Source organism: Ceratotherium simum, chromosome 24 (genome assembly GCF_057802395.1).
Source record: "Ceratotherium simum simum isolate JZ-2026a chromosome 24, ASM5780239v1, whole genome shotgun sequence".
Classification (NCBI taxonomy): Eukaryota; Metazoa; Chordata; class Mammalia; order Perissodactyla; family Rhinocerotidae; genus Ceratotherium; species Ceratotherium simum.
Window position 1 is genome coordinate 16,554,046 of NC_141923.1, and position 25,525 is coordinate 16,579,570.

Sequence of the window (25,525 nt, forward strand, 5' to 3'; positions counted from 1 at the left end):
TTGGTCTCATCCATTATTTTATTTTTAAAAAACTGCTCATGACCACCTGACTGCTCCCAAAAATTTCTGAAAACAGCAATTTAAACATATAAAAACTAATGTAAATGTCACACACATATACCCATCTGTCCACAGCAGGTCTACCCAGGACTCTTACCTGACATTAGTAGTCTTCTGCTCCTGGGAACCTGAAGAAACTCTGGAATCTCTTTTTTCAGGTCTAGTGCTAGAAACTGCAAGGGGTGGCACTGCAGCTTCGTGCCTTCTCTCATCTCCCCGACTGAAACTGCTCTTGTTTGAAGGCACGTTATTATCAAAGATGTTGGTATCAGAAGACTTTAGACTAGAAGGGTCTGGAAAGAAAAATACATGGTACTCGCAAGCTATTTTTATTACTTTGAAGCTTTTCCTTCCTCATCACCAATTTCAAACCAACACATGTTGTTCCACAACATTTTTAATAGCTGGATATTATTCTATACATAGTAATATAATCATTTATTCAATTTACTATTACTGGAGTTTAAGTAATTTTTAATTATAAAATATTGAAACATCCCTGAGGCTAGATCATTGCACACATCTAGAATTATTTCCTTAGGATAAAATGTATAGTTCCCATTCCCTTGTTTAAATTAACTTTCAATTATATTAAACTCACTGCTCTTAAATTCATAAAAATATGTGCTTCCTAAAAAAGTTCAAATGAACTGTTTTCAAATTTATAGGTTTTTCCCCCAAAGTAATATATACGACTTTAGAAAGAAAACCATATGCTATAACAAATTTCAAAAAAACCTAGATACTTTTATGAATCTTACCAGTTGTAACAGAGCGAAGTTTATCTAATACACCATGAAGCCTAAAAGAAAAAAAACAAAAATCAAAAAATAAAAGCTTCCTTTAATCAAGAAAGATTTTATTTTAACTGTCACTCTAAATTTGATGACATTACAGAATCAATCTTCACATAAATGGTGCTAAATGGTATTTCACGGATAAACAGTATTAAAATAAACTTTGTTTCACATTTTAAAAAAGGCTTTATATGAATACAGTAGAAACCAATCAAAAATCGTATTTTCATCATTTTCAACATCCAGCCTCTGCAAAACTAACAGGATCATCCGACCACACAGTCTTGATCTACAAAGCATGTCATTTTGTTTCCTAAGGACTAAAGGCTGAATGTAGCTTACAGTAAAAAAGAAATATCACCAGCGTGTAATATAGGGTATTATTACAACTGTTTAAGCACAGTTTAAATTTTATTTTATCTACTTATATGGTGTCGGGAACTTAATTCTGAGAAATAAAAAAGACTTAGGGCCAGCCCCGTGGCGTAGCGGTTAAGTGCGCGCACTCCGCTGCTCGCAGCCCGGGTTTGGATCCCGGGCGCGCACCGAGGCACCACTTGTCAGTACATCCTTTGGTGGGGTCCCATATAAAGTGGAGGAAGATAGGCACAGATGTTAGCCCAGGGCCAGTTTTCTCCAGCAAAAAGAGGAGGATTGGCATGGATGTCAGCTCAGGGCTGATCTTCCTCACAAAAAAAAAAAAAGAAAAAGAAAGAAACTTAAAAATAATCTCAAGCTGCCGGCCCAGTGGTGCAAGTGGTTAAGTGTGCGCCCTCCACTGCGGCGGCCCGGGGTGCGCCGGTTCGGATCCCCGGGGCGCACCAACGCACCGCCTGTCAAGCCATGCTATGGCAGCATCCCATATAAAAAAAAAAGTAGAGGAAGATGGGCATGGATGTTAGTCCAGGGCCAGTCTTCCTCAGCAAAAAAAGAGGAGGATTGGCAGATGTCAGCTCAGGGCTGATCTTCCTCACACACACACACAAAAAAACAAAATCTCAAAATATACTATATCACTTCACTATAACTATTATTTACAAAACTAATGCTGTAAATAAGCATAGGCTGCAACTTTGCTTATAATATAACCTATTTTAGTAGTTACATACAAGGCAAATTTGCTTTACAATCCTTCAAGAGGCCACGCCTCCTGAAAACACCAGAAATATCTCATTATAATAATGTTTCATCCAGAACCCAGTCACATGCCACTGTCCCCTAGGACACAATTATTACAGAGCTCCAAATAATCAGAACAGTCTGTTTGATGCTGGTGTCAAGGAACACATAACTTAGGAAAGCAAAGTGGCAAAACAGAGACACCACCACTTCCACCTGCACATGTTAAAGAAAAGAATTTAGGGCAAGATGAGAAAGTTGAACTAACTTGATTTTAAATTCAAATTCAGTTAGTAGTTTGTTTACGTAAGAAATCTGTCTGAAGTATTGCATGAAGTTATCTGAGAAAGGACCTACTAGGTCAATCTCCCATATTATATTAGTGGGACTTAAACCCAAAGTGATCTGAAGACTGAACCACAAGTCAGGTCATAAAAAAATGTGTATGACACAAAACAAATACCTGGACTGATGAAGACTTAAAAAAAAAAAAAGCACTCAAGATAATGGTAATTTCCCCAGTCTAAAGTACCACGATCTCTCTCTCTCGTTTTTGTAAATTCTGGAGACAAATTGTTAACAAGTGGGTTAGGTCACCCACACTACAGGAGTGCACACACCGAAACATCTGAGGATCGACCACTGCACTCAACGTTCTTCAAAACTGTGTAATATAAACCTAGTGGATGCTGTGTGGAATTCCAAGAAAACTTCACATGAGTTGTAAAGCATACAGTTGCCTGAGGCAAAAACACCTTCAAGACAAACTTTGGTTTGAAGGCAAGAAGTTAACCAGCTTCATATCCCTCCTTAGTGCCTCCTATTCCCCCTCCCAGTCTCTTGACATTCAAATTAAGCAGGCCACTCTGCTTGTTCAACTTTTGGTCCATCCTCAACTTGTGCTGTAACTGGTGGTTCCCAGCGTGAGGCCCTTATATAAATATTTCCTCTCTATTCTCAGCCACATCATCACCCCCCTCAGTCCTCAATCTACCTCAAACCTGGTACCAGAACCTGGCCTGCTTTCTTAAATTCAATCTTATGCTTTTAGTCAGTATTTTCCACTAAAAGCATATACAGTCTGAAAAAGGACATTAAAAATTATACTACTAATTCATATTTGAACAATTAGTTGCCTATTTTAAAATTCCAAGCTTCAAAAAGTTCTAAATCTTAAAAAAATGATTTGAAATTTTGTCAAAAAAACTTTGCCCCCTAAGAGGTAACTCACTGGAGAAAGCAGTTCAGGAAGTCGACCCAGTCCAAAAAACCTCTGTAACTGGTTTTGGTGTGGGGAAAGGAACAATAAGATGCAGAAGTTTACAGAAGAAACAAAATAACTACAATTAACATATATTAAGGACTTGCTATGGGCCAGGCACAGCTGTAAGCACATTACACATATTAGCTCATTTAATCCCCACAAACAATCCTATGATGGTGATTTAACTGTACCCATTTTACAGATGGAGAAACCAAGGCAAGAGACAGATTCAAGATTCAACCCCAGCAGTCTGGCTCCAGAAGCTGTGCTCTCATCACTCACAACCTGCCTCTCCACATTGAATCTGACTCTCCTGTCAAGAACCTCTTTTCAGACAGAAGACCTACTCTGACTTATGCCAAACTTTCGTCTGAGGGGTAAATATTCAGAAACATACCATACGGTGAATCGAATTGTGTTGTTCCCTAGAAACAGGGACAGGTCCTCTGTCATTTGGTCCTGACTTTTCTTGTTGGCCACCATCACCATAATGTAATCAGGAAGTTCTTCATCTATTTAAAAGGAAAAGTATATAAAAACTTTTTTATATTTTCCTCAATATTTTCTTCTACTTAAAGTTGACGTGCTTGAAAATATAGATGTAGCTCTAAGAGTCAGTATCTCAGCTCTACTGGAACTATATGCTGGACAAGAAAGCATAGCTTTTTCTCTCTGCATTCTATAGGTATTTCAATTACTAGAAGAATAGGAATTAGGAACAACTAATGAATACTTACAAAACTAGATATTCTGAATTACAGCATCAAACTTGAGAATGCATTCATTTCCTTGAATTTTTAATAATGTGCATTAATTTCAAAGAAGCTTCCAGAAAGTATATGGACATTCCTCAAGAATAATAATTGAGTTTTGTTTAGTTTTGTGTTTATTTCTTTCAAAATGATACTCATTTCTCAAGAGAACACTTTTATCCTTGGTAAAGGCAGATATCAATCACTGAGAGTAACAAACACAGCAACATCAAAAAAACTAAAACCATCCAAAAACTCTACATCATTTAACAAATTCAACCTTAAGATCAGTTAAATAATTTCAACTCAACTCATTGTTTTATCCTCATGACCTCCTACACAGTGATTCTGAGGCTGAAGTCTAGGACCAAAAACAAAAACCACCACAATAAGAAGATAAGGAAGCAAAAGCCATTTGTTAGGAACTCTAATCCCTACCAAAAAATTCCTTTAGATTTCTTTAATACTTTAAATACTCATAATATTTCTATGTGGGCAGAAAGGTTCGCTTCAGAAGTACTATCAGACATTTGTTTCAAGGAGAAATATCAAAAATTTAGTTCAAAAAAAGCACAAATATATTGAAAAAGTTCAATCTACAAATGGAAAGAGAGAAATCAGAATATTTGATGGAAGCATGTAATATGATGCCAGGAGATACAAGTAAGAATAAGTAGCCAGTCATTTAGTATTTTCTCCGTAGTGTATCAAAAGGCTCCCACTGCTTTCTGGCAATTTTAGTAACTACGCCTGGTATCTTATTTATGCAAAGTATACCCATTATGGGCTGCCACTGGTAACCCATGAAAGGTCAACAAACAAAAAAGCTGTAGTGCTTTGGCAGTCTTCACAGTTTTTCTCCCTCATAATGCCAGTGATTAAAACAAAGACTATGCTTTCTGTCACTGTATATTAGTTTGCATTTTCTAAAATTTTATATAAATGAGATTAGCGGTTGCCCAGGTAAAAGGTAGGAGCAGGGAAAGACGGAGGGATACAAAATAGCCCCAGGAAACTTTTAGGAGTGATGGAAATGTTCAAGCTTGATTATAGTGTATACATGTCAAGACATACCAAATTGTACACTTTAAATATGTGCAGTTTACTGTATACCAATTTCATCTCAACAAAGCTGTTATAAATTTATTCATTGTTTTCTCAGTAGATACAAAATGGGAAATAAGTGTCTAATGAAAAATTAACGTGTTCGTGATACATTCCTACAGAATTCTGATAGATTTCTCAAGTTCATTTGAAATCTACATAGTGAAAAAAAACAGCAAAAATTTTGAAGGTTTCTGCAAGCTCATACTTCTGAAATGTGAATGAAAGACTGTTCCGAATTATAACTGCAGTTTCGCTAAAGTGCTCCATTGTAAACGAACACGAGACCTTATCACGCTTAACAAAAAGGATTGTTCACCTTTCTGATCCAATGCCTTGAAAACGGATATTCAAAAATTTATTAAAGAATTGTTTCTATAACCTTAAAGGTTTCCAGGACTCTTTCTAAGCACAAAGAAAGGGATTAGAAAGTTACCCTTTTCATAAAGACAATGATGTATATACATACAAATAATTAGGTAGCTAATTGTAAACAAAAATTAATAATGTATACTTTTATTTCAAATAGAGTCTAATGGTGACCCCTCTTCACCCACTTAATCAACATTTATGAAAAAATCAGGCTCTCTGCTAGGCCACTGGAACACAGCAAATACCAAGTCTCTGCCCCCAATAAACTTCCAGTCAAGAAGCAGAGACAAGCAACTAGAAGGATGTGCAGCTATGACATACAACTATCTACTGGGGCTTTGGGGGGAAAAAAATAAATAAATAAAATCTTTAAAAAAAAAAAAAAAGAAGCAGAGACAAACAAGTTGAGAAGCTGTGTTAATATGTTAACCGCTGGGACAAATTTCATTGAAGTTCTAGAGGAGCATACAGGAGTGACTCCTATTTGCTAGTTCAAGTTTCTATTATGAAGTTCACATAACAGAAACATCAAAGACCCAGAGGACTTGAGTTCTTTGATCTTAAAACTGCCACTGACAAGCTCTATTTAGCCCTCCTAAGAACTCCATTTCTTTGTTTGTAAAAAGAGTAATATTACGTGCCATCCCCATGACAACGTTGTGTTCAGAAACAAATATAAAATATTCTGAAATATTTTTATATGAAATATTTTATTTATATTTATATGAAATATTTATATGAAAATATTTTGAAAACTATAAAATACACATTTTTACTATAATTACATTTCATATTGGACTATGTTAAGCTTGTAACCAGGTTTTTAATAGGCTCAAAATTCTTGGTTTCTGGGCCGGCCCCATGGCTTAGCAGTTAAGTGCGTGGGCTCCACTGCTGGCGGCCCAGGGTTCGGATCCCGGGCGTGCACCGACGCACTGCTTCTCCGGCCACGCTGAGGTTGCGTCCCACATACAGCAACTAGGACGATGTGCAACTATGACATACAACTATCTACTGGGGCTTTGGGGGGGAAAAAAATAAATAAATAAATTCTTGGTTTCAGATTTTTGATAAATGATAGCAATTATCAATAAGACTGAATTTAGACCCAATTAACATGTATTTGTGCTTTCATGTGCTAGAATTAAGAAAGTTCTCATTGTAGGTTTTCTGTGGATTTCTTTTTGACCCAAAACAAGTTCCTGGCACATAGCTGGCATTCATTAAGTGATGAATGAATAAATCAATCATAGTTCAGCTTCATCTATAACCGATAAGCTTCAATTTTCTATCTGTTAAAGTCTTAAAATAACCCTGACAACAAATAATTTATGAAATGTGCCCAGCATGCAGTAAATCAGCAATTCTCAAACTGTTTGGTCTCAGGCCCTCTTTACACTCTTAAAACTTACTGATGACCCCAAAGAACTTTTATTTATGTGAGTATATCTATCAATATTTACAAAACTAGAAATTAAAGCTGAAAATTTTTAAAAGTATTTATTCATTTAAAATAATACACCTATCACAAGTTTTATTTTTATAAATCTCCTTAATATCTGCTTTAAAAGAAGACGGCTGCATTCTGATTTCTGCTTCTGCATAATCTGTTGTGAAATGTTGTTCTAATTAAAGAATGTGAAGAAAATCTGGTCTCACACAGATATGCAGTTGGAAAAGAAAGGAATATTTTAATAGCCTTTCCAGATAATATGGATATTCTTCTGTGATACTACACCAAAACTCTACAAGTGGTAGTTTTTTAAAGGTTAGCAGCGACATGGAAACTAAAACTATATCAATGACCTTTCTGTGCTCTGTTAACATGAAAATCCATTGATCCATTCTGCACTTTTAATGGATCTTTTACCCTTGTATGATTTTGTAACATCATGAATTGGTCATTTGAAAAAATACTGGTTCACTGAGCTACACAAACCCAGTGACAGGTTGATACATTTCATTACACAATATGAAAGAACCATCTGTTAATATCACCACTGATTTCATCAGAAATTTAAGCAGTGGGAAGCTGCCAAGTTCACAGGGGCAGACACAAATTTTCCAGAATTCTAATTTTCACTTGAAAGCTCAATTTTTGTCACTGGCAACAAAGTCTATCAGTTCTTTTACTTTGCTCACTTGCAAGAAAATGTCTGCCAAATACCCAAGTGCATGTAACTAGCCTGTCAGTCCTTAGAAGTTACAAATGATGTTCCATGAAAAAGGTACTAGATCAGGACTCAATCACACAAATCCTTTTCCTTAAGACAACCCATCATGCTTCACTATATGGCAGAAATACTTTATGAGGACTTCCTATTTCCTCACACTATGTTAACAAAAATATGTAGTCAAGGGCCAGGGTTTTAAAAAATATTTTTATGCTTCATCAATTATATTCTTAAGTGAAACTGGCTTTTTTTTTTATTTGCAAGTGGAGTGGTGGTGAAGAACACGATGATTTCTCACAGTCTGGTTCAGGCCATGGTACCAGTAGTTTTACCCATGACTGCCTTTGCACAATCCAAATGTCAGTGAACATAGCAAGCAGCCTGTCAGTATTAACAGGAAAACAGTTTTGACTTCAGAGACCCTTGAGAACTACTGTCACAAGTGGTAGCTATTATTTTCATAGAAGGCACCAGCTCTGGAGCGGAACAGACCCAGGGTCTCAACCTACAAAACCCTGCTCAAGAAAGCACTCAAAGCCTCAGTTTCCTTGCTTGTACAATCGGGGATATTACCACTTATCTTCCAGTGTTCCCCTGAGGTTATCTTGACCTAACACATATACAACGGTTAAGCACAGCGCCTGGCCCAGAGTAAACACTCAAATTATAAATCATAAAAGAATAAAGGGAAAGAAGAAACGTTACTGTCATGAGGTATGAGAGAAAGGACAAAGAAAAAAAAAAAAGGAGATCTGAAAATAAAACTCACTGAACCATGACAGAGGGAAATACCAGGAAGTATCAAACATTAATATCCAACATAATAATTCTGAAAAATGAAGATCAACAAGACAGTAAAGAAAAATCAGACACACATTAAGGAAAATACGACAGAGCCTCAAGAGAGGAAGCTAAACAACTGCAAAACACCATATTAGAAAGGGGTTCGATAAAAACAAAAAAACACAAGGCAGTATACAGAACTTTCAATGAAAAGCCGAGGAGTATGTGATTCGAAGATAGAACGGGTTTCTCCGAAGTCAAAGGTACGATGGGAAAAATGCATTACTAAAATTCAAATTAGCAATTCTATTAGGTTACCAACAACAACAAAACTTACCCACATAAGCTCCTAATTCTTGCAATTTCCCCTTAATGGCACTCTGAAGGGGGAAAAAAAAAGACAAAGGTTGTGAGAAAGGCGCCCCTTGGAAAACAAACCAACTCTGCAGCACACGGGCAACTTCGCGGGCGCGCGCGCCGCCGGCCCTCTCCTCGTCCCCGTCCTCGTCCCCCTCCTCGTCCCCGCAGTCCCCTCCCCCAGCCCCGCGGTGCCCCCTCCAGCGGCGCCCCGGGAGCGGCTCACTCGTCGGCTGTGCGTGGCTCCCGCCGGGCCCCCCACGCCTCCTTCCGCTTCCCGGCGGCTCCCTCTGCCGCGGCCCCGCTCCCTGAGGCCGCGTCTGGGCCGAAGTCCAAGTCGGCCTGGCCGAGGAGGCGCCACCCGCCGGCCCCGCGGCCCGTCAGGAGCGCCCGGCGGCGACCAGGCCACGGCGTCCAGGCCGGGCCCACCGTCCCCGTTACTCCTGACAACCGCACGCCCGCCTGCTCGCCCAGGCCCAGTTTCCCGCCCCCGCCCGACGCGGGCCTCACCCGGATCTTGCGGCTGATCTCCGTGCCGATCTCCATGGCTCCGCGGTGGGCGGCGGGCTCAGCACTGCGCGTCGCTCCGCTTGCCCGCAGCCCGGCCGCCGCCGCCACCACTGCCGCCACCTCCACCACTGCCGCCACCTCCGCCACCACCGCTCACGGCCGCGCGCTCTGCGTGACCCGCCCCCACCGGCCTGGCGCTCCGGAGCGAGCCGAGTCCAGCGCGCCTGCGCTGTGCCTGCGCCTGCGCACACCTGGGCCCGCGGAGCCTGCGCTGTGGCGACCTCTGCTGGCGGCGAAGAGGGCTGGGGCTTGCGGATGGCCAAGCTTTCCCTCTGCTTCTCCCGGTGCCTGGGGAGCAATTCATTCTTCCGTTTCCTGGCCCGCGCTTATTCATTTTACTCTCCTTTGGAAAATACAGACGAATTAAGTGTGCAGCGGGAAGATCCCTGGCTTTGGGGGCCGGCCTGGTGGTGTAGTGGTTAAGTTTGGAGCACTCCGCATTGGCAGCAGGGTTCACTGGTTCAGATCCCTGGCGCAGACCTACACCACTCATCAAGCCATGCTGTGGCAGTGACCCACATACAAAATACAGGAAAGATTGGCACAGATCTTAGGTCAGGGCCGGTCTTCCTCAAGCAAAAAGAGGAAAATTGGCAACAAATGTTAGCCGAGGGCTGATCTCCCTCACACATACACACAAAAAAAGTGAAAGTAGAGGATAAAACAGAGCACTAACTTAAAAAAAAAAAAAGATCCCTCGCTTTAGTGTGAGATCCAAATTCGAAACCAGCCTTCACTTACCGTTACTGTGATATTGGTCTAGGTATTTAAAGTCTTGAGTCCTCAGTTTTCCTACCTGTAAAATAGATACTACCTCCTAGCGGTCACATTATGATTACACTTGGAGGGAAAATGAAATATCCAGTGCAACAGAACCAACCCATCATAGCTTTCTTTGACTCCACAACGACCCTGGTTCTCCTGGGCCTGGTTCTGCCTTCCATCTCCCAGGCCCATTGGTGGCCTTTTCTGGAGATCTAATCCTCATCCTCCTGCTGCTCTCTCTCTCTGAACCCCCTTCTTTGGAGAACTCTTATATTTTTAGGATTTCAACTCTCACCTCTATGCTGATAATAAACAAATTTTCCATCAGCCCTGAGTTCTCATCTAAACCCCACTCCCAAATTCCAAATAACTACAGGCATTTGTGTCTTCTCCAAATTCAGCACATCAAAATTGGTCTTCATCTTTCCCCCTTCTCCCATTCAGATTGGTTTCTACTCCTGATGTCCCTATTTCTATCAATAGCAGCTTAAGTCTCCCTGTTTGTGATCACAAACCCTTAGAATCAGAGTAAGCATAGAGAGGAGTCTCCCTTCTCCCCTATATCCACTAAAATTCCTGAAGTGGACTTTATTATTTATCCATTGCTTCATAACAAATGACCACACACTTAGCAGCTTAAAACACACACAGTTATCATCTTGTGCTTTCTGTGGGTCAGGAATCAGAGCACAGTTTATCTGGGTCCTCTGCTCAGGGTCTCACAAGGCTGCAGCTAAGGTGTCAGGCAGGCTGTGTTCTCATCTGGAGGCTTGACTGAGGCAGAAGTCACTTTAAGCTCATTTAGGTTGTTAGCAGAGGGCCAGCCCCGTGGCTTAGCGGTTAAGTGTGCGCACTCCGCTGCTGGCGGCCCGGGTTTGGATTCCAGGCGCGCACCCACGCACCGCTTCCCCGGCCGTGCTGAGGCCGCGTCCCACATACAGCAACTAAAAGGATGTGCAGCTATGACATACAACTATCTACTGGGGCTTTGGGGGGAAAAATAAATAAATAAAAAAAAATTAGATTGTTAGCAGAATTAATTTCCTTACTGCTTTGTGAGTGAGGGCCCTAGCTTTTTCCTGGCTATTGTCTGAAGGCCCCCTTGGGTCATAGATGTCACCCACAGTTCCTTGCCATGGACTTCTCCAACGTGGCTGCTCACTTAATCAAGCCCTCGAAGAGAGTCTCCCAGCTCAAGTAAGGTCCAGTCCCTCTTTTAAGGGCTTTCACTTCATTAAGTCTGGGCCACCCAGGGCCTGACCCAAAAATCAACTGATTTACAGCCTTAATTACATCTGCAAAATCCCTCATCTTTGCCATGTTCATTAGCTACAAGCAAGTCACAGGTGCTGCCTCCACTCAAGGAGAGGGGATTATATAGGGTGTAAACAGCAGGGGCAAGAATCATGGGGCCACTGAGGGTCTGTCTGCCATATGGCCCTCATCTCATATAATCCTTTTTTCCTTCTGAATTCCTATAGCATCTATGTGGGAGCTACTAGTATGACACAATATGCTCTCTGTAATGTTCATTTCATTTGTGTGCCTGTGTGTGTGTTTGTCCTCTCTAACAAAATTATAAACTCCTCGTAGGTCTGTATTTCTCCAAAATTTCCTTCAGGATGCTAGACACATAGTAAGCACTTATTAAATATTTGTAGGATAAGATAAATTAGTGACCTAAATTACAAAAGCATTCCTCGTGGATAAATCCAATGATCATGCACTCATTCAACATTGATGAGAGGCAGCGGAGCAGAGTGACAGAGAACAAGGACGCCAGAGCCAGTCTCTCTGGGTTTGGATCGCAGCTCTGCTACTCCCCCTGAGACCTTAGGCAAGTTGTTTATCCCCTCTGGGCCTCAGTTTCCTCATCTCTGACACAAGGATGATACCAGCTTCTCTTTGATAGGATTATTATGAGAATGAAATAAGTTAATATTGGGGAAGCACTTCTAACTGTGCTTGGCTCTATAGCAGCACTATGTTTGCTGATTAAAAATTAAATGCCTACCCTGAGCCAGATACTGTGCTGGGAGCCAGAGCACAAAGATGAACAAGACTGAGTCCCTGCGTTCATCATACTCACAATCCAAAAGACAGGTACATTATTTCTATTTCTCTACCCACCATTTCAGAACTAAGAATGAAAACAAATGTTTTACCATTACAGTGTACAAAATCCTTGGTCCATATTTAGATAATATTGAAAGAATATTTTATAAAGAATAAAAAATGTTTTCATTAAAATATTTTCAGAATAGGGAAATATATTAAAATATATTCAAGAAAGAGTTAACTTTCAGGACAATCTATTTAAAACTACGGAAAAAGAGACTTGCAGGCTGCTTGAGAACTCACATGTTTAGATCTCAGGAGTTAGTGTCTGGATCACAGAGAGGGAAACCCCACTAAACTGATGGTGCTCATTGGTCTGACAGTGTTCCAGGTGCTTCCTGCAAGATGCAGCTTCACAAACCACATCGCATCCAGGGGAAGATGATCAGGACGATGCCCTGAGAGAAACCACTAAAGGGACTAGGGGTGTTCAGCTTGAAAAAGACTAAACCAGACCATGAGAACTCTTTTCCAGCCTGGAAGGGCTCTCCAGTTCAGGAGGAATGGCATATTTTGCTCCAGGGGATTGAATGAGGACTGGATTTCAACAAACCACGGTGCTGGCTAAGAGGGCTCTGGGTTGTCTTTCAAAGAGAGATGCTAAAAAGTGTTGGTTTTAAAGTCAGGCCTGAGTACTCCCCCAACTCCATGGAGCCCTGAATTCTCTAACACTGGCCCCCTAGCATTTCCAGCTTCCTCTCAGGGCAGCAATCCAGATGTCGCATATCCTTTCCAAGTGTGTGTGTGGTGGGGAAGGGGTGGGGGTTTGGGGGTGGTTTCCTTCTGCCTGGAATGCCTTCCTCCTCTTTTGTTTCGATGCTTAGTGAACTTTTATTTGCCCTTCCAGACTCAGCCAGAAGCTGATCACAGTGATAAATCAGGCATTACCACTCCACTTAGAATGTATACCCATTGGTATATTCGCCCACTAGAGTCATATATTCACCTGTTTCTCACACGGGGTGTCTTTGAGGACAGGTCCATACATCTTATTTACGTTTCTCTTTGCAGCATCTGGCTTCCAATAAATGTCGGATGAATGGACAAGTTTTTTCAATAATGAATATCACATGGTATGTCCGCCTTTGGATCAAAAGTCCTCATTGTTGGGAATTAAAGTCACAGCAGTCACTTTTGCTACTGAGGCTGATACAGTTTTCTCCATTTGAACAATATATTGCCAACATCATCATTTCTCTGATGTCCAGGGGAATCTATCCCCTAAATTCTCACTCTTTTGCAGCTGAAAAGTGCTGCGCCTGAGGTGATGTTGAGTGTGGTAGGCAGAGCACACAGTGAGGATTCAGAGACCAAAGGAGATTTCACCCTTCCAGCTCTGGCTCCCACTAACCCCTTCGCCCAGGCATCATTATCTCTATGGGATGGGGCATTCATTCAATTTAGATTCTTGCAGAGGATGGTAAATTATATAGTGAGGTATAGTGGGTACTCATCAAGCTATCAAAGCAGATTAATTTCTTAACTCCTAAGAAAATATTAGTCAATGCACCACCAAAACCACAATTTCCTCCCCTTTTATTGAGCATCTTTTTAGTGTAGAACTTTCTTTGTTAGATTTTTATTTATTTGAGTAAGAATTACTAAATTCTTCAAGAAAAAGTATGTATAATATGCCACTTTCTAGGTAACAAGAGGAGGTAAAGATACAGATAAGTAATTTCTTATTTATCTACAAAATATCTCTAGGCAGATACATAGGATTATGGTAACATTGGTTACTCCCAGCAGGAGAGTTGGGTGTCTAGCAGGCAGGGTGGGAAGGAGACTTTTTTGTTCTCCCCAACCCCAGTACATAGTTGTATATTCTAGTAGTAAGTCCTTCTAGTTCTCCTATGTGAGCCGCCACCACAGCATGGCTACTGACAAGTGATGTGGTTCCACGCTGGAGAAACAAACCTGGGCCACAGAAGCAGTGAGAGCGCCAAACTTTAACCACTAGGCCATCAGTGTTGGCTCAAGACTTTTCACTTATACCTTTTTGTATCTTTTGGGGTTGAACCATAGAAATTACTTCATTTCCTTCCATACAAACATAAGCCAATAATAATTTCATTTCTAACACTGTGAAGAGGTTGTTCAAGTGGCTTGTTATGAGGACGTTACTGTCAAATTAACATGATCCAGGGAAAATAGAGCTTAAGAACTTGGTCAGCAAATGACACTTGTGGTCTGTGAGGGAGGAAGTTCAACTCAGTCATCTAACATTGCTTGGGTTTTATGACCATTTTCTATTTTTAAAATTCTTTTATTTTTTTCCCGATTCAATTAACAAGTTTTTATTTAGTGCCTACTCTCTGCCCAGTAGTGTCCTAGGAATTCTAGGAGATATAAAAGAAGCCTTCATGAAACAGTTTTTAAAGTTCTTGCCAAGTGTGGAGATCCCTGAGGAATGGGGTGGCTAAAAAGTTGTCTTGGAAGCAGAGAGTCTTGAATTTAGGCTTGGAGAGAAACGGAAGGCTTAAACCAATGGAAGGGGGACAGGAGGTGTTCTGGGCCAGGAGAAACAGCTTGGTGGGGACATTTGGGGAGAAGAGAAAAATAAGGATGGTCAGAGATCCTGAGGCCAGTTTAGAAAGCCCTAAAGGTCAGGCAGAAAAGCTTAGCCTTGGGGGTCCATTGGGAGTGATAAACCCAAGGGAGAGGTAAGCCTGGTATTAGCATGGAAAGAAAGAGAGAACTGAGAAACCAGATGCCAGGAGACCACCCTTGTTGCAATAATCCGGATGTAAAATGATGAGAGTTTGGATTAGAAGGGGGTGGGGGGTGTCTGGGAACAGAGAGGAAAGAAAGAATTTGTGGGACATTTTTAAGGAGGAAATATCAGGTTTTGATGACAGGCCGGAGATGAGAAACGGAGAAGCACACACACTTTCAATTTTTCTAGCTTGCGAGACCAGAAAATGACTCATTTTCATGTCTCTTTTCTTTCCTCGCACACAAATTGACGTCCTCATAGTGTCCACTTGAAATATTCGTTATGACCACAATTGATACATTTTTTTTCCATTTGTAACACACATAATCTTATTTGCCTTTAGCTCCCTGACCCAACATGAGTCTAGCCGGGCTTTGTTCTCCTATACCTCTAAGATGGTGCTCCCCACTTAGGCCCTGTTTGTACTGTGTGTGTGTGTGGTGTGTAGGTGTGTTTATCACCCACTAGACCAGAAGTCCTTTGTGTGCAGGGACCATGAATTGTGCATAATAAGTACTCTGTGCCTGTTTAATCGTTGAAGAAAATGAGATTTATTTTTTTATTTTATTTTTTTGTGAGGAAGATCAGCTCTGAGCTAAAAATGAGATTTAAATGAAATGTAACATGAAAAAGCTTTCCAGAAACAACAGAATTTAAAAAAATCATTTAAATTAAAATTTACATCATAAAGGCATCTCTACTTCAATCACTCAAACCATATGCCAAGTAAAGATCAAACACCCTATTGTGATGGTGTTAGGGTCACACAGTTTTGTTCCTTGGCTTAAGTGTTGCAATACAGTAATACTAAAAATGCAGTGTAATAATACCGTGTAAGAATAAACATTGCTAATAGGGCCTAGAACTAAACGAAACACTTCACATATATTTTACATAAGTTACTGGATAGTGATTAGTATTATCCCCATTTTATAGGAGAAGGAATAGTGATTATTATTATTCTCATTTTATAGGAGAGGAACCAGGCACGGAGAGGTTAAGAAACTTGCACAAGGTCACCCAGCTAGTAAGTGTTGGAGCTGCGATTTGAACCCGGACAACTTCACCCTGCAGTCCCCATCTTTAACAGCCCTACTTTGTATTTCATATGCATATAGCTCTTTTGGAGACCAATAGGTTATTTAAAGCATATCAACCTCTTTTTGGGGAAAGGCACTTTCCCACCCAGTACTAATCAGTGTTTTCCCTTTTTTATGGGGTATATCCTTAGATGTAAGCATGAGAGGAAGAACTAGAATACTTGAATTGTTTTCAGAAACGTCCGAGAGTAAACGAATAACTCCAGCAATAACAGCATTTTACAGACCACCAAATAACAGCACAGGAATAAAACCCTTTACCTGGAACCGAAATCACATCCCCCTCCCCTCATTTTTATTAAAAGCCTTGCTTTATTTGGAAACTCTTAAAATAAGTGGTCATATGATTAAAAAAAGAAGCGGCGCGCCCCCTCCCCGGCGGCCGGGCGCAGCTGTCCGCGCCTCCCCCGCGCCCGGCCGCCCGCATTCCAACTCTCTGAGGTCACGGGCCGCCGCCGCCTCCCCGGATCCGCCCGCCCGCCCGGCCCGGGAGGAGGGACGCCCGGCCGCGGCCGCTCCGTTGCTCCGGCCGCGCGTCCCGTGCCCGTCCGTGCGTCCTCCCCGCCCGGGTTCTTTGTGCGGCGCCCCTCGCCCGAGGGTCCCCTCCAGGCCGCTCCCCTCGCCGCGGCGGCCGCCGGACCCTGCGCAAGGGAATGGTGTGCGGGCCGAGTTTGGGGCGACAGGAAGTGAGGCATGCGAGCCCCATGAGCGCGCCGCGGCGCCGGCTGGAGTGCGGGCGCGGCTGCGGCGGCCGCGCGGCGGGGCCCCGGGAGGCGGGCCGCTGAGCGGGCGCGCGGCCCCGAGGATGCGGGAGCGGGAGCAGGTGAGGGCGCGGGGCCCCGGCCGGCGGGCGGAGGGCGGGCGCGCGGGGCGAGCGGTGGGGTGTGTCCGCGAGCCGGGACCCCGGAGCGCGTCCTCCAGCCCTGGAGCCCTGGAGGATGGGTCCCGGCTACCGGAGCGCTGGCAGAAGCGCAACAAAGAGAAAAGTCTTTCTTTTCCAGGTTCTCTCTCATCTATCTACTTGAGTAATTTCTAAAGGGGGTTTGAACTTCTATTCTGAAATCTTCGGCTGATTGTGGTGGCTTAATTCTGGATCAGGATTTTAAGTCTTAGGCATGTTTGTGCCTCTCGGAATATTAAGTGCGAAATTTGCCAGATAACTTTGGCGAGAAGGCGAGTAGGGAAGGACTGTTTGGTGATGACTTGCCTTTGGAGTAAAGAGTGTTTACTCTGGAAAAAAGAATTCTTGGGTCTGCAAATTCCGACTTGTGATTTCTGCAAATCCTGATTAGATTGGCCGCTCTCGGCACGCTCCTCTTATTTTCTTTTTTGCTGAGAAAGCCTTATAATAATAACGTATGCTCGCAAACACATTCAAAACACTCCGTGTGCTCCAAGTGACAACCGCTGTACGCGTAATAGTTGCTGACAGATTTTTTTTTTTTTTGAGTTTGGGATGACAGTCATTTTCCTCTGAAAATAGTTGTCTGTTTTGTTTCTAGGATTTTTTATTCTCGAGTATTTACGTATAAATGTTCTGTCCATGAGAAACATACGTTTGATTTAATACTATAGATCTATATATTACTCTAAAAATGTCACATACTCTCTTTTAGTGATTATTTTATTTTAAAGCATCATTGGCAAAATTACATGTGGTGAGGACCAAGGGGGAAACTACAGGATTCAGAATTAAAGTGTATTTGAGAAACTTTTGAAAGGGGATGTGAAGAGAAGACATTAAAATGAATTCACAAACAGACTGCCTTTTGAAAACTTGAAAATAATTTAATATGTATCTGTTTTCTTATTACATAACAGAATGATTTTGTAGAGAAACAAAGTACCTTAGTTTTTTCCTTCAAAAGCTAATTATGAATTATCTGTTTACTTTAGTAGTTAGATAAATTATAATTCCAGACCCAACTACCTTTCAAATTATTTCATATTATTTTACACCTGAAATAGACCCCCACAAAAAGCATCTTAAATTTCTACTCCTCTATTCAAACATTCATAACTTTATGACCATTTGGTAGCAAATACTGTACATAAGTGAAAATTAAGATGTGTATATCATTGATAATTTTGTAAATTACTAAACAGAACATTATTTTAACACAGGTTTTATATAAATAACCAAACAGCAAGCTATTCTTATGGATAGATCTTGGGGAAAAAATGCACCTGATACATACACAACCCTCACCTTTTTCAGTTACATTATAATATCTACCAAAATAAAAGAGAAACCTGGCTTTTCTTTATCCCTGATGCTGTAAAACATTTCAAATCTCAGGGACAACTGAAAGTTTTACTCTGCATTTGCTTAATCAGAGCTTAAGTTAATGATTAAGTTATATAGTGTAGTATCTACTGCCTTCAAGGCATAGTTCTATCTGTTGTCACTACCATATTTGAACACCCCCAATACAAACATTCATCTTGCCTCTGTATGCAATATCTTGTCTCTTCACCTACACCCCTTAATCTGTCCTGTTTCATTACCATAATTTGTGTATAAAATTGAAATCCACCACCTCATTTCATAAAAGGGTATTTAGTATATATGTTATATATATGTAATCTTTTTATATTTATAGAAACTGATGGCTCATCAGGCAATTTTCTAGTTAAAAACTTATTATTTAAGGTTCTCATTTCTTGATTTTTTTTTTAATTTGCCTCAACTGTCTATTTAGTTTATACCCTGCCATAGCAAAGAGCAGTGAAAACCGCAGGTGGAGAGCAAATTTTTTTTTTTTAAATTTTCTATTTCTCCTCTTAGAATGGTGTTTTTACCTACAGAAGGCACTCAGCAAATGCTGTTAACAGTTTTAGGTAGTTCTAGTTTTCTTTTTTCCTCTGGCTTTCTCCCTCGATTCCTTGCTTTTAAATTTTATTTTATTTTTCTGGCTCTCTGGGGGTAATCAGAGCTCAAAAAAAAAAAAAAACCCAAAACCAAAACAAAACAACCAGACGGAGAAATCCGTGGTTGGGTCATTAGAGATACAGCCCTGGATGTAATTATAGCATGCCTGTAATCTCCTTAAGGGCAGCGACGGCTTAGGGTTCGTCTTGGATTTCTCACAATGCCCACTCCACTGCCTGGTACTCAGAGACGCAATCCACTTTTGTGGAATGGAATTACGAAATGTTAAGTGTGGCAGAGCCTCGTGTAACAGCTAAACCCTGTTCTCCAGCTCTGCCATCCCCCGGAGCCCTGAGTGCCCATCACCTCTCGGGCTGAGACAGTCAGGAAAGCGGAAAGGAGCAGAGGACGGGGAATGAAGAATCGGGGACCGATTCCCAGCTCCGCCCCTCCTCTCCCGGCCCGGGGTCTGGGTCTGCCGGAGGGGAGGGCTGGGGGCCGACCCTGCCCCCCGCGCGGTTCCCAGCCCAAGTTCAGGGGAACAGCCGCGGCCGAACCCCGCTGGACGAGTCATGCTCGGGGGCAGCCTCTGCCCAGAGGAGGGTGGGGGCCGTCCCGGGATTCTGCCGACTCCTTTAGGGAAAAAAATCCCCCCGCTGCCGCTCACGCCCCACTGCTTCAGCCCCGGAGTTACCATCAACAGGTGTGTTGAAACACGTTGTAAACCGCGGACGCTGACGGTCCCGAGGCGCCACATCGGGAATTAAACGGGCCCCGCCCAAACCTCTCCTTCGCCTGTGAGGCTCGAGCCGGGTCCTTTAAACGTGCCCTCCGGGAGCAGCGGGGCCGGTCCTGCCCTAGCGCGTCCGTCCGGAAACGCGGCCGCGGGCGGAGGGTTCCGGGGTCTCCGAGGTGCGCGTTGGCCGGGCAACGCCGCCTTCTCTTCCAGGGGGACGGCGCGGGAGGAGTCGGAGCCCGAGCCCTCCGCTGTTCCCCCGGCTTCATGGGCTGCTGAGCCCGGTCGTCCTCTCGTTAACGCAGGATGGCGCTTGAGGCCTCGCCCGCCTCCTCTTCTGTCCCGCGGCCCCGCCTAGGTGAAGGCCCATCGCCCCTTTAGGCGTCCCCACCCTCCTTTTCAGAACTTCTGTGCCTCTGGTGGTAATCCGATAACAAGCATTTGTAGGGGCTTTTATGATTTGTTGATAAATCAGTCAATTTGGGGACGTAAATATTTATAAACCAGAAAGGGTTCTACAAATGCTTGCTAAGCGCGTCACCTCGCGTGAACCCCACAGCTGCCATATGTGAGAGGGGATGATTCCTCCCATCTGGGTTCAGGGTTCATTTGCCTAATGGGACCGAGGCTTGAATGTGACCGAGCTCTTTTGGAGCTGTTTTGGCAGTTATCTCACTTAAGGACTAAAGAACTCTGGCATTTGGGGTGGTATTGGGGAGCCAAAAAGAGTTAACAGTGAAAAAACAAAACTTTCTCTAAAATAGAAAGCAGACCACTCACTAATGCCAGCTACTCAATTTGGGGCGATGGTAGTGCCAGCCGTTATCTCATTTAAGCCTGCAGATAGCTACAGGTGGTTGTTATCACTATTTGTAGGATGGAGGAAGGAGGAAGGGGTGGAGGCTGACCCAGGGCCTAACACAGCTCTGATGATCTACTTCCCCACTCCCTTCCAGATCCTGTTGATCCTTTTTCCAGAGGAGAGGGAAAGCTTATTCTTTGGATACAGCTTTATTGATTTTTATTTTTAAAAGCAAAGTCCAGAGTTGCTGTTGCCTGTGTAACCGCTGTTCCTCTTTTCTCAGCCCTGGCGTGGATGCTCCCTTCACCTGGCCTTTGGAGACTCCGTTGCTTTTTAATGGCGGCAGCAGCTGCTGGGTGAGCAGCCGGACTGGACGGTATTCCTCCCGTCAGGAGAGGATTGCTTTCTCCTGCTTTCTGTCACCACCCCTGGATTGGTGGCGGTGCTTTTCCCTCTTGACTCCTCCACTCTTGGAGAGAGAAGATGCCACTGCCTTTTGGATTGAAACTAAAACGCACCCGGCGCTACACGGTGTCCAGCAAGAGCTGCTTGGTGGCCCGGATCCAGCTGCTCAATAACGAGTTTGTGGAGTTCACCCTGTCTGTGGAGAGCACTGGCCAGGAGAGCCTGGAGGCCGTGGCCCAAAGACTCGAGCTGCGGGAGGTAAGCCGCAAAAAAGCCTGCAGGCGTCTCTGGCCTGGCTTCACTCCTTACTGCCCAGCCACTTGAATGCATGCTGCCTGTTGTGTTCTCCAAGTAGGTCTCTGGCCATGCTATCTAAGTCGAGCCTGCAGCCCCTGTCCCCATGAGGAAGGAAGAGATACAGAACAAGAGGTCTTGGGTGTGCTCCATAAGAGAATTCACAACGCCTGAGTTTTGAAAATGGTTATATATTCCCACAAAAAGTATTCCAGAATCAAATAGGAATGGCTTTTGGATTATCCAAGTTCCATTTTTCTTTTTTTTTGCCGAGGAGGACTGGCCCTGGGCTAACATCCGTGCCCATCTTCTTCTACTTTATATGGGATGCCCCCATAACGTGGCTTGACAAGTGGTGCGTTGGTGCGCACGTGGGATCCGAACCTGCGAACCCTGGGCCGCCAAAGCGGAGCGCCAGCACTTAACCGCTGCGCCACTGGGTGGCCCCGAGTTCCCTTTTTCTAATATAATCCCCAGTGGGTCATCCTGATCTAGTACAGTTTACTGACTTCATTCATTCATTCCACAGTCATTGACTGTTTTGCATAGGCCAAGCCAAGATTGTAGAGACATATTGCCTGAGTTTGAATTCTGGTTTCTTCACCAAGTTGTTTAACTTTGGGCGAGTTATGTGACTTCTCTGAGCTCCAGTTCCATCATCTGAACTATGGGGAGAAGAGGGGTGCCTAACCCTCAGAGTGGTTGTGTGATTTAATGCGCATGTAAAACCATAGCTCTAATAACTAGTCTGTTATAGTAATCATAGGTTTGCCTTGGAAAACCCCCATTCTAGTCAGTAGGAAGTTGTGGAGTCCTCAAGTATCCACATAATGTCTTAAATTTAAAATGCTGTGTAAGGGCTGTGAAGAAAAGGGCTCTAATTAAACCTAAGACTCTTCCAGCCTTTGGCTGCCTGATTTTGGGTAAGAGAAAGATGGACAAACTGGTTATTCCACTTAAATGCCCACGTTATCTTCCTAACTGGAAATCCCACTGATGTTGTAGTTCATAAAAAGTCAGGAATAAACTGTGCCCTCTAATCATTTGATCATTCAGTACTGAAGACCTATTAAGTGCCAAGCACATGTGTACTAGGAGCTCACCCTTGTGTTGATACCAATAAGAAAACAGGCATGACTTGTGCTATGAGAGGGGACGTAGAGGGGTGCTGTACTCAATAGGGAGGGGCAGGAAAGGGGAAACCTTCCCAGGGCAAGTGATGTCTGAGCTGGGACCTGAAGGGTGGGGCGGGGCAGTCCTATGGTGGGCGGGGCTGGAAAAGACTGTTCTAGCGGAGGAACTGCATGAAGGCCAAAGATGTGAGGCCAGCTCTACTCTCTATCTGGAGCCTGAAGTGGGGAGAGGAAAGGCTGAGAGCAGGGGCCACATAATGCGGGGGTTTTTGTTAAGGGTCTGGGCTTATCCGGAAAGTACTAGGGAAGTTAGTGAAGGGTTTTTAACCAGGGGTGTGGTATGATTGCTTTTGCAAAGAAGTGAGCCCTCTGGAGAATGATTAGAAAGGAGTAGTTCTGCTGCAGATGGTGATCACCTGGATTTGGATGAGGATGGAGAGAAGTGGGTGGAATCTGGAGACACTCAGGACCTGCCTACCAAGTGTTGGGGAAAGGCTAGTCAGGGGTCTAGGGTGATACTCAGATTTCCAGTAAATGGTGGGGACTATAACTGAGAGATGAAACATGAAAAGCAGGTTTAAGGGCGATAAGAAGAGGTGTGTGGTGAGTTCAGTTCTAGAAATACTGAGTTTGAGGTGCCAGTTGGAGATGTTGAGCAGACAGAGGCATATGCAGGTCTGGAGCTCAAGTGAGAGACCCAGGCTGAAGGGAGAGATTTGAGAATCATCAGCCTAGGTCAGTTAATCAAAGGTGGGAGAGGGTATGAGGCTGTCCAGGGGAGAAAAAGAAGACGTAGCAGACCCCTCAGGGTTGAATAGAGGATTGAGCAGCCCAAGAAGGAGAAAGTAAACCAGGAGAGCCTGCCTGAGTGACTGGTCCTGCTTGCTTGAATTTATTCCATCTTTTTTGCTTCCTTCACCCATTTTTCCTTTTTTCGTATTTTGGTTTCTTTTTCCCGTAAATATCTTCCTCTTGCACCAGGTCTGCCTACAACTCCTACAGAGTTGACTTCTTGAGGCACTGTAGTTAATTTATTTTCGTACCCAAAGTACCAAGCATGGAATGTGCTCAAATACAGGTTAAATGAAGCCATAGGCATTGCTTTTCTTCTCTGTTCATCAGGAAGTCCAGAGAAGTTGCCATCTCTGGTTTGAGTTATCAGACTCAGGCACAAGCAGCTTCATACAGCTGTGGGTGTATAATGAGACTGTTTTTTAACAGAGGGGTGGAGTGCTCTCAGAGGGAACAGGCATGATCCCTAGAAAATGTCTTGCCCCGGGACAGGCTATCCCACTATTTCCAACATTTAATAACAGTCATGGTTAGAAAGTTTGTATAGCAGACTTTTCAAAGCTCCAGAAGCTCTTCTCTGTAGTATGTAAACAGATGACTCAAACCTCAGGCCTAATCTTACCCAGTGACTGTTCAGAAATAATCTGAGTCAGGGCAACACCTGTTCTTGGTTTGTGTCTATACATTTCTTATGAGATTCATACCAAGAGGTATTGGCATGTTGTTATCTTACTCTATTCTCCGATCTAGCAAACTCAGAATTATCATTGCATGTACATTTGGCTGATAAGCTTTGCTACTGCCCAAATTTAAATTGGGGGGGAAAAATCTTTACTTTTCTTGCTTGATTGAATACCACTTCACTTCTATAATGACAATTATAAGATCTACTCAATAATATTATTATAATGCTATACTGGGGGCTTCAGCTATATCGGTAGTATTTTATATCTTAAGCTGAATGTGTGGGTATGTGATGTTTGTTTTGTTAATCTTCATAGTCTTTTGAATGTCTGAGATATTTTATAATACATTAAAAAAACTAATAATAAGAAGGTTAATATACTTATATCCAATTTAGTTAACTTAGATTGTTAACTTTTTTCTAAATTCACCATATTTGAATGATGGAAAGTGACTTTTAAAAATGGAAAAAAAATCGCTGTGGGAAAATATTGCTGTTCATCATAGCAACAGCCTCTGAGCTGTTGAAATTCTTTGCATATCATTCAGAGTTTCACAACACTTTTCAAGAGAGGCTATGAAAGTCTTTATAGAATGTAAGGGGATTTAGAAGACTTTCCAATTTTGAAAGTATATGTTATAGAGGTTTGGTGGAGCCAGTGAGATGAGAGTGTGTCTGTCGGCTGGGCACGACCACTCCCATGTGGCAGTGTCACCTTGGAAGAATCAACACAGTCTAGTCAGGCTTAAACCTAATGTCTCAGGGAGTAAGATCTGCATTACTCCAGCTCATTGAGAATGATATGTACAACCAGGATGCAGGTTTAGTAATTTACAAGGAGATATGGAATCCCAAGGGCCTCAAGAATGTGTGCCCTCTGGCCAGGCCATGATTTCTGTCTAGGCGGTCCACGTGGGAGCCAGAGCAAACCATAACTTGCTTGGTGAGCAGGCAGTCAGAGAAGGGACGTTGCCCTGAAAGCCATACATATCTTCATAAGGGGAACAGTGCTGTCTCCAGGACCAGACGTGTTCATTTGAGTCTGGGAACCTTTTCTGGCCGGTGGTAGGGTGGACACTGCCTCTGTTTGCCTCTTGAGAGGGCTGTTTAACAGAGTGGTTAAGACATTTGCCAGTTGGGTCAGAAACACTGAGTTTTGGATCTCGGTGCTGCCACTTATCAGTTGTGTGACCTTGGAAAAATTAATTTCTCAAGTCTGCTGGTTTTTCATCTGTAAATTGGGGATTATAAGAATATCTGTTTGATGGTGGTTGTGAGGATTCAATGTTAAATGTAAAACATTTAGCAGAGGACCTGGTATTTAGGAAACTCTCAGTTAAGTGTTATTCTTCATCATCATTGTTTTTATTGTTATTCGTGACTTCCATTTCCATGTTGTGATGACTGACCTCTTCAAATGAACTTTTCTTATTTTTGTAAATATCTTTGTTTTTTCTTTTTACTGAAAGGATACATGCTTGTTTATAAACTGTTCTTATAGCACAAACAAATACAGCAGCCACTGGCACTCACACTTCTTACGTTAGTTACTAAATTGTTAAAATTATAATATACCATTGTAATTTAGCAGTCATATTTGAACCTCTATTTCCATGCCAGCTGAAATTAATTTGTCCAGTGTCACTGCCTCATTGCCCTAGACCCAGAGCTTCAGTAGGTTTTTATTTCTCTATTAGCTTTTTTTTTAACCTCTTGCCCTCAACCTAACCCCCAAGATTTAAAAAAAAAAAATTA

General features: G+C 42.7%; 2 protein-coding genes across 6 annotated transcripts in view; one reads left to right on the forward strand and one right to left on the reverse strand.

Moving 5' to 3' along the window:
- ZC3H14 (zinc finger CCCH-type containing 14) overlaps nucleotides 1-9,416 on the reverse strand; it is a 42,401-nt gene extending 32,985 nt beyond the window's left edge. For 3 of the 4 annotated variants that reach the window (XM_014784476.2, XM_014784474.2, XM_004426436.3), the window contains exons 1-5: nucleotides 9,293-9,415; nucleotides 8,763-8,805; nucleotides 3,638-3,752; nucleotides 822-862; nucleotides 158-353 (exon numbers count right to left, since the gene is read on the reverse strand). In XM_014784476.2, coding sequence (XP_014639962.1) covers nucleotides 158-353; nucleotides 822-862; nucleotides 3,638-3,752; nucleotides 8,763-8,805; nucleotides 9,293-9,328 — 431 coding nt within the window. In that variant the 5' untranslated portion in view covers nucleotides 9,329-9,415. Of the gene's footprint in view, nucleotides 1-157; nucleotides 354-821; nucleotides 863-3,637; nucleotides 3,753-8,762; nucleotides 8,806-9,292 lie in introns of all 4 variants that reach the window. The other variant, XM_014784477.2, reaches the window with a different exon arrangement.
- Nucleotides 9,417-16,536: 7,120 nt separating this feature from the next.
- Nucleotides 16,537-25,525, forward strand: part of PTPN21 (protein tyrosine phosphatase non-receptor type 21) — an 81,206-nt gene continuing 72,217 nt past the window's right edge. Inside the window, exons 1-2 of one of the 2 annotated variants that reach the window (XM_087448084.1) lie at nucleotides 16,537-16,874; nucleotides 20,745-21,124. In XM_087448084.1, coding sequence (XP_087304210.1) covers nucleotides 20,945-21,124 — 180 coding nt within the window. In that variant the 5' untranslated portion in view covers nucleotides 16,537-16,874; nucleotides 20,745-20,944. Of the gene's footprint in view, nucleotides 16,875-19,915; nucleotides 20,018-20,744; nucleotides 21,125-25,525 lie in introns of those variants that run through there. The other variant, XM_087448085.1, reaches the window with a different exon arrangement.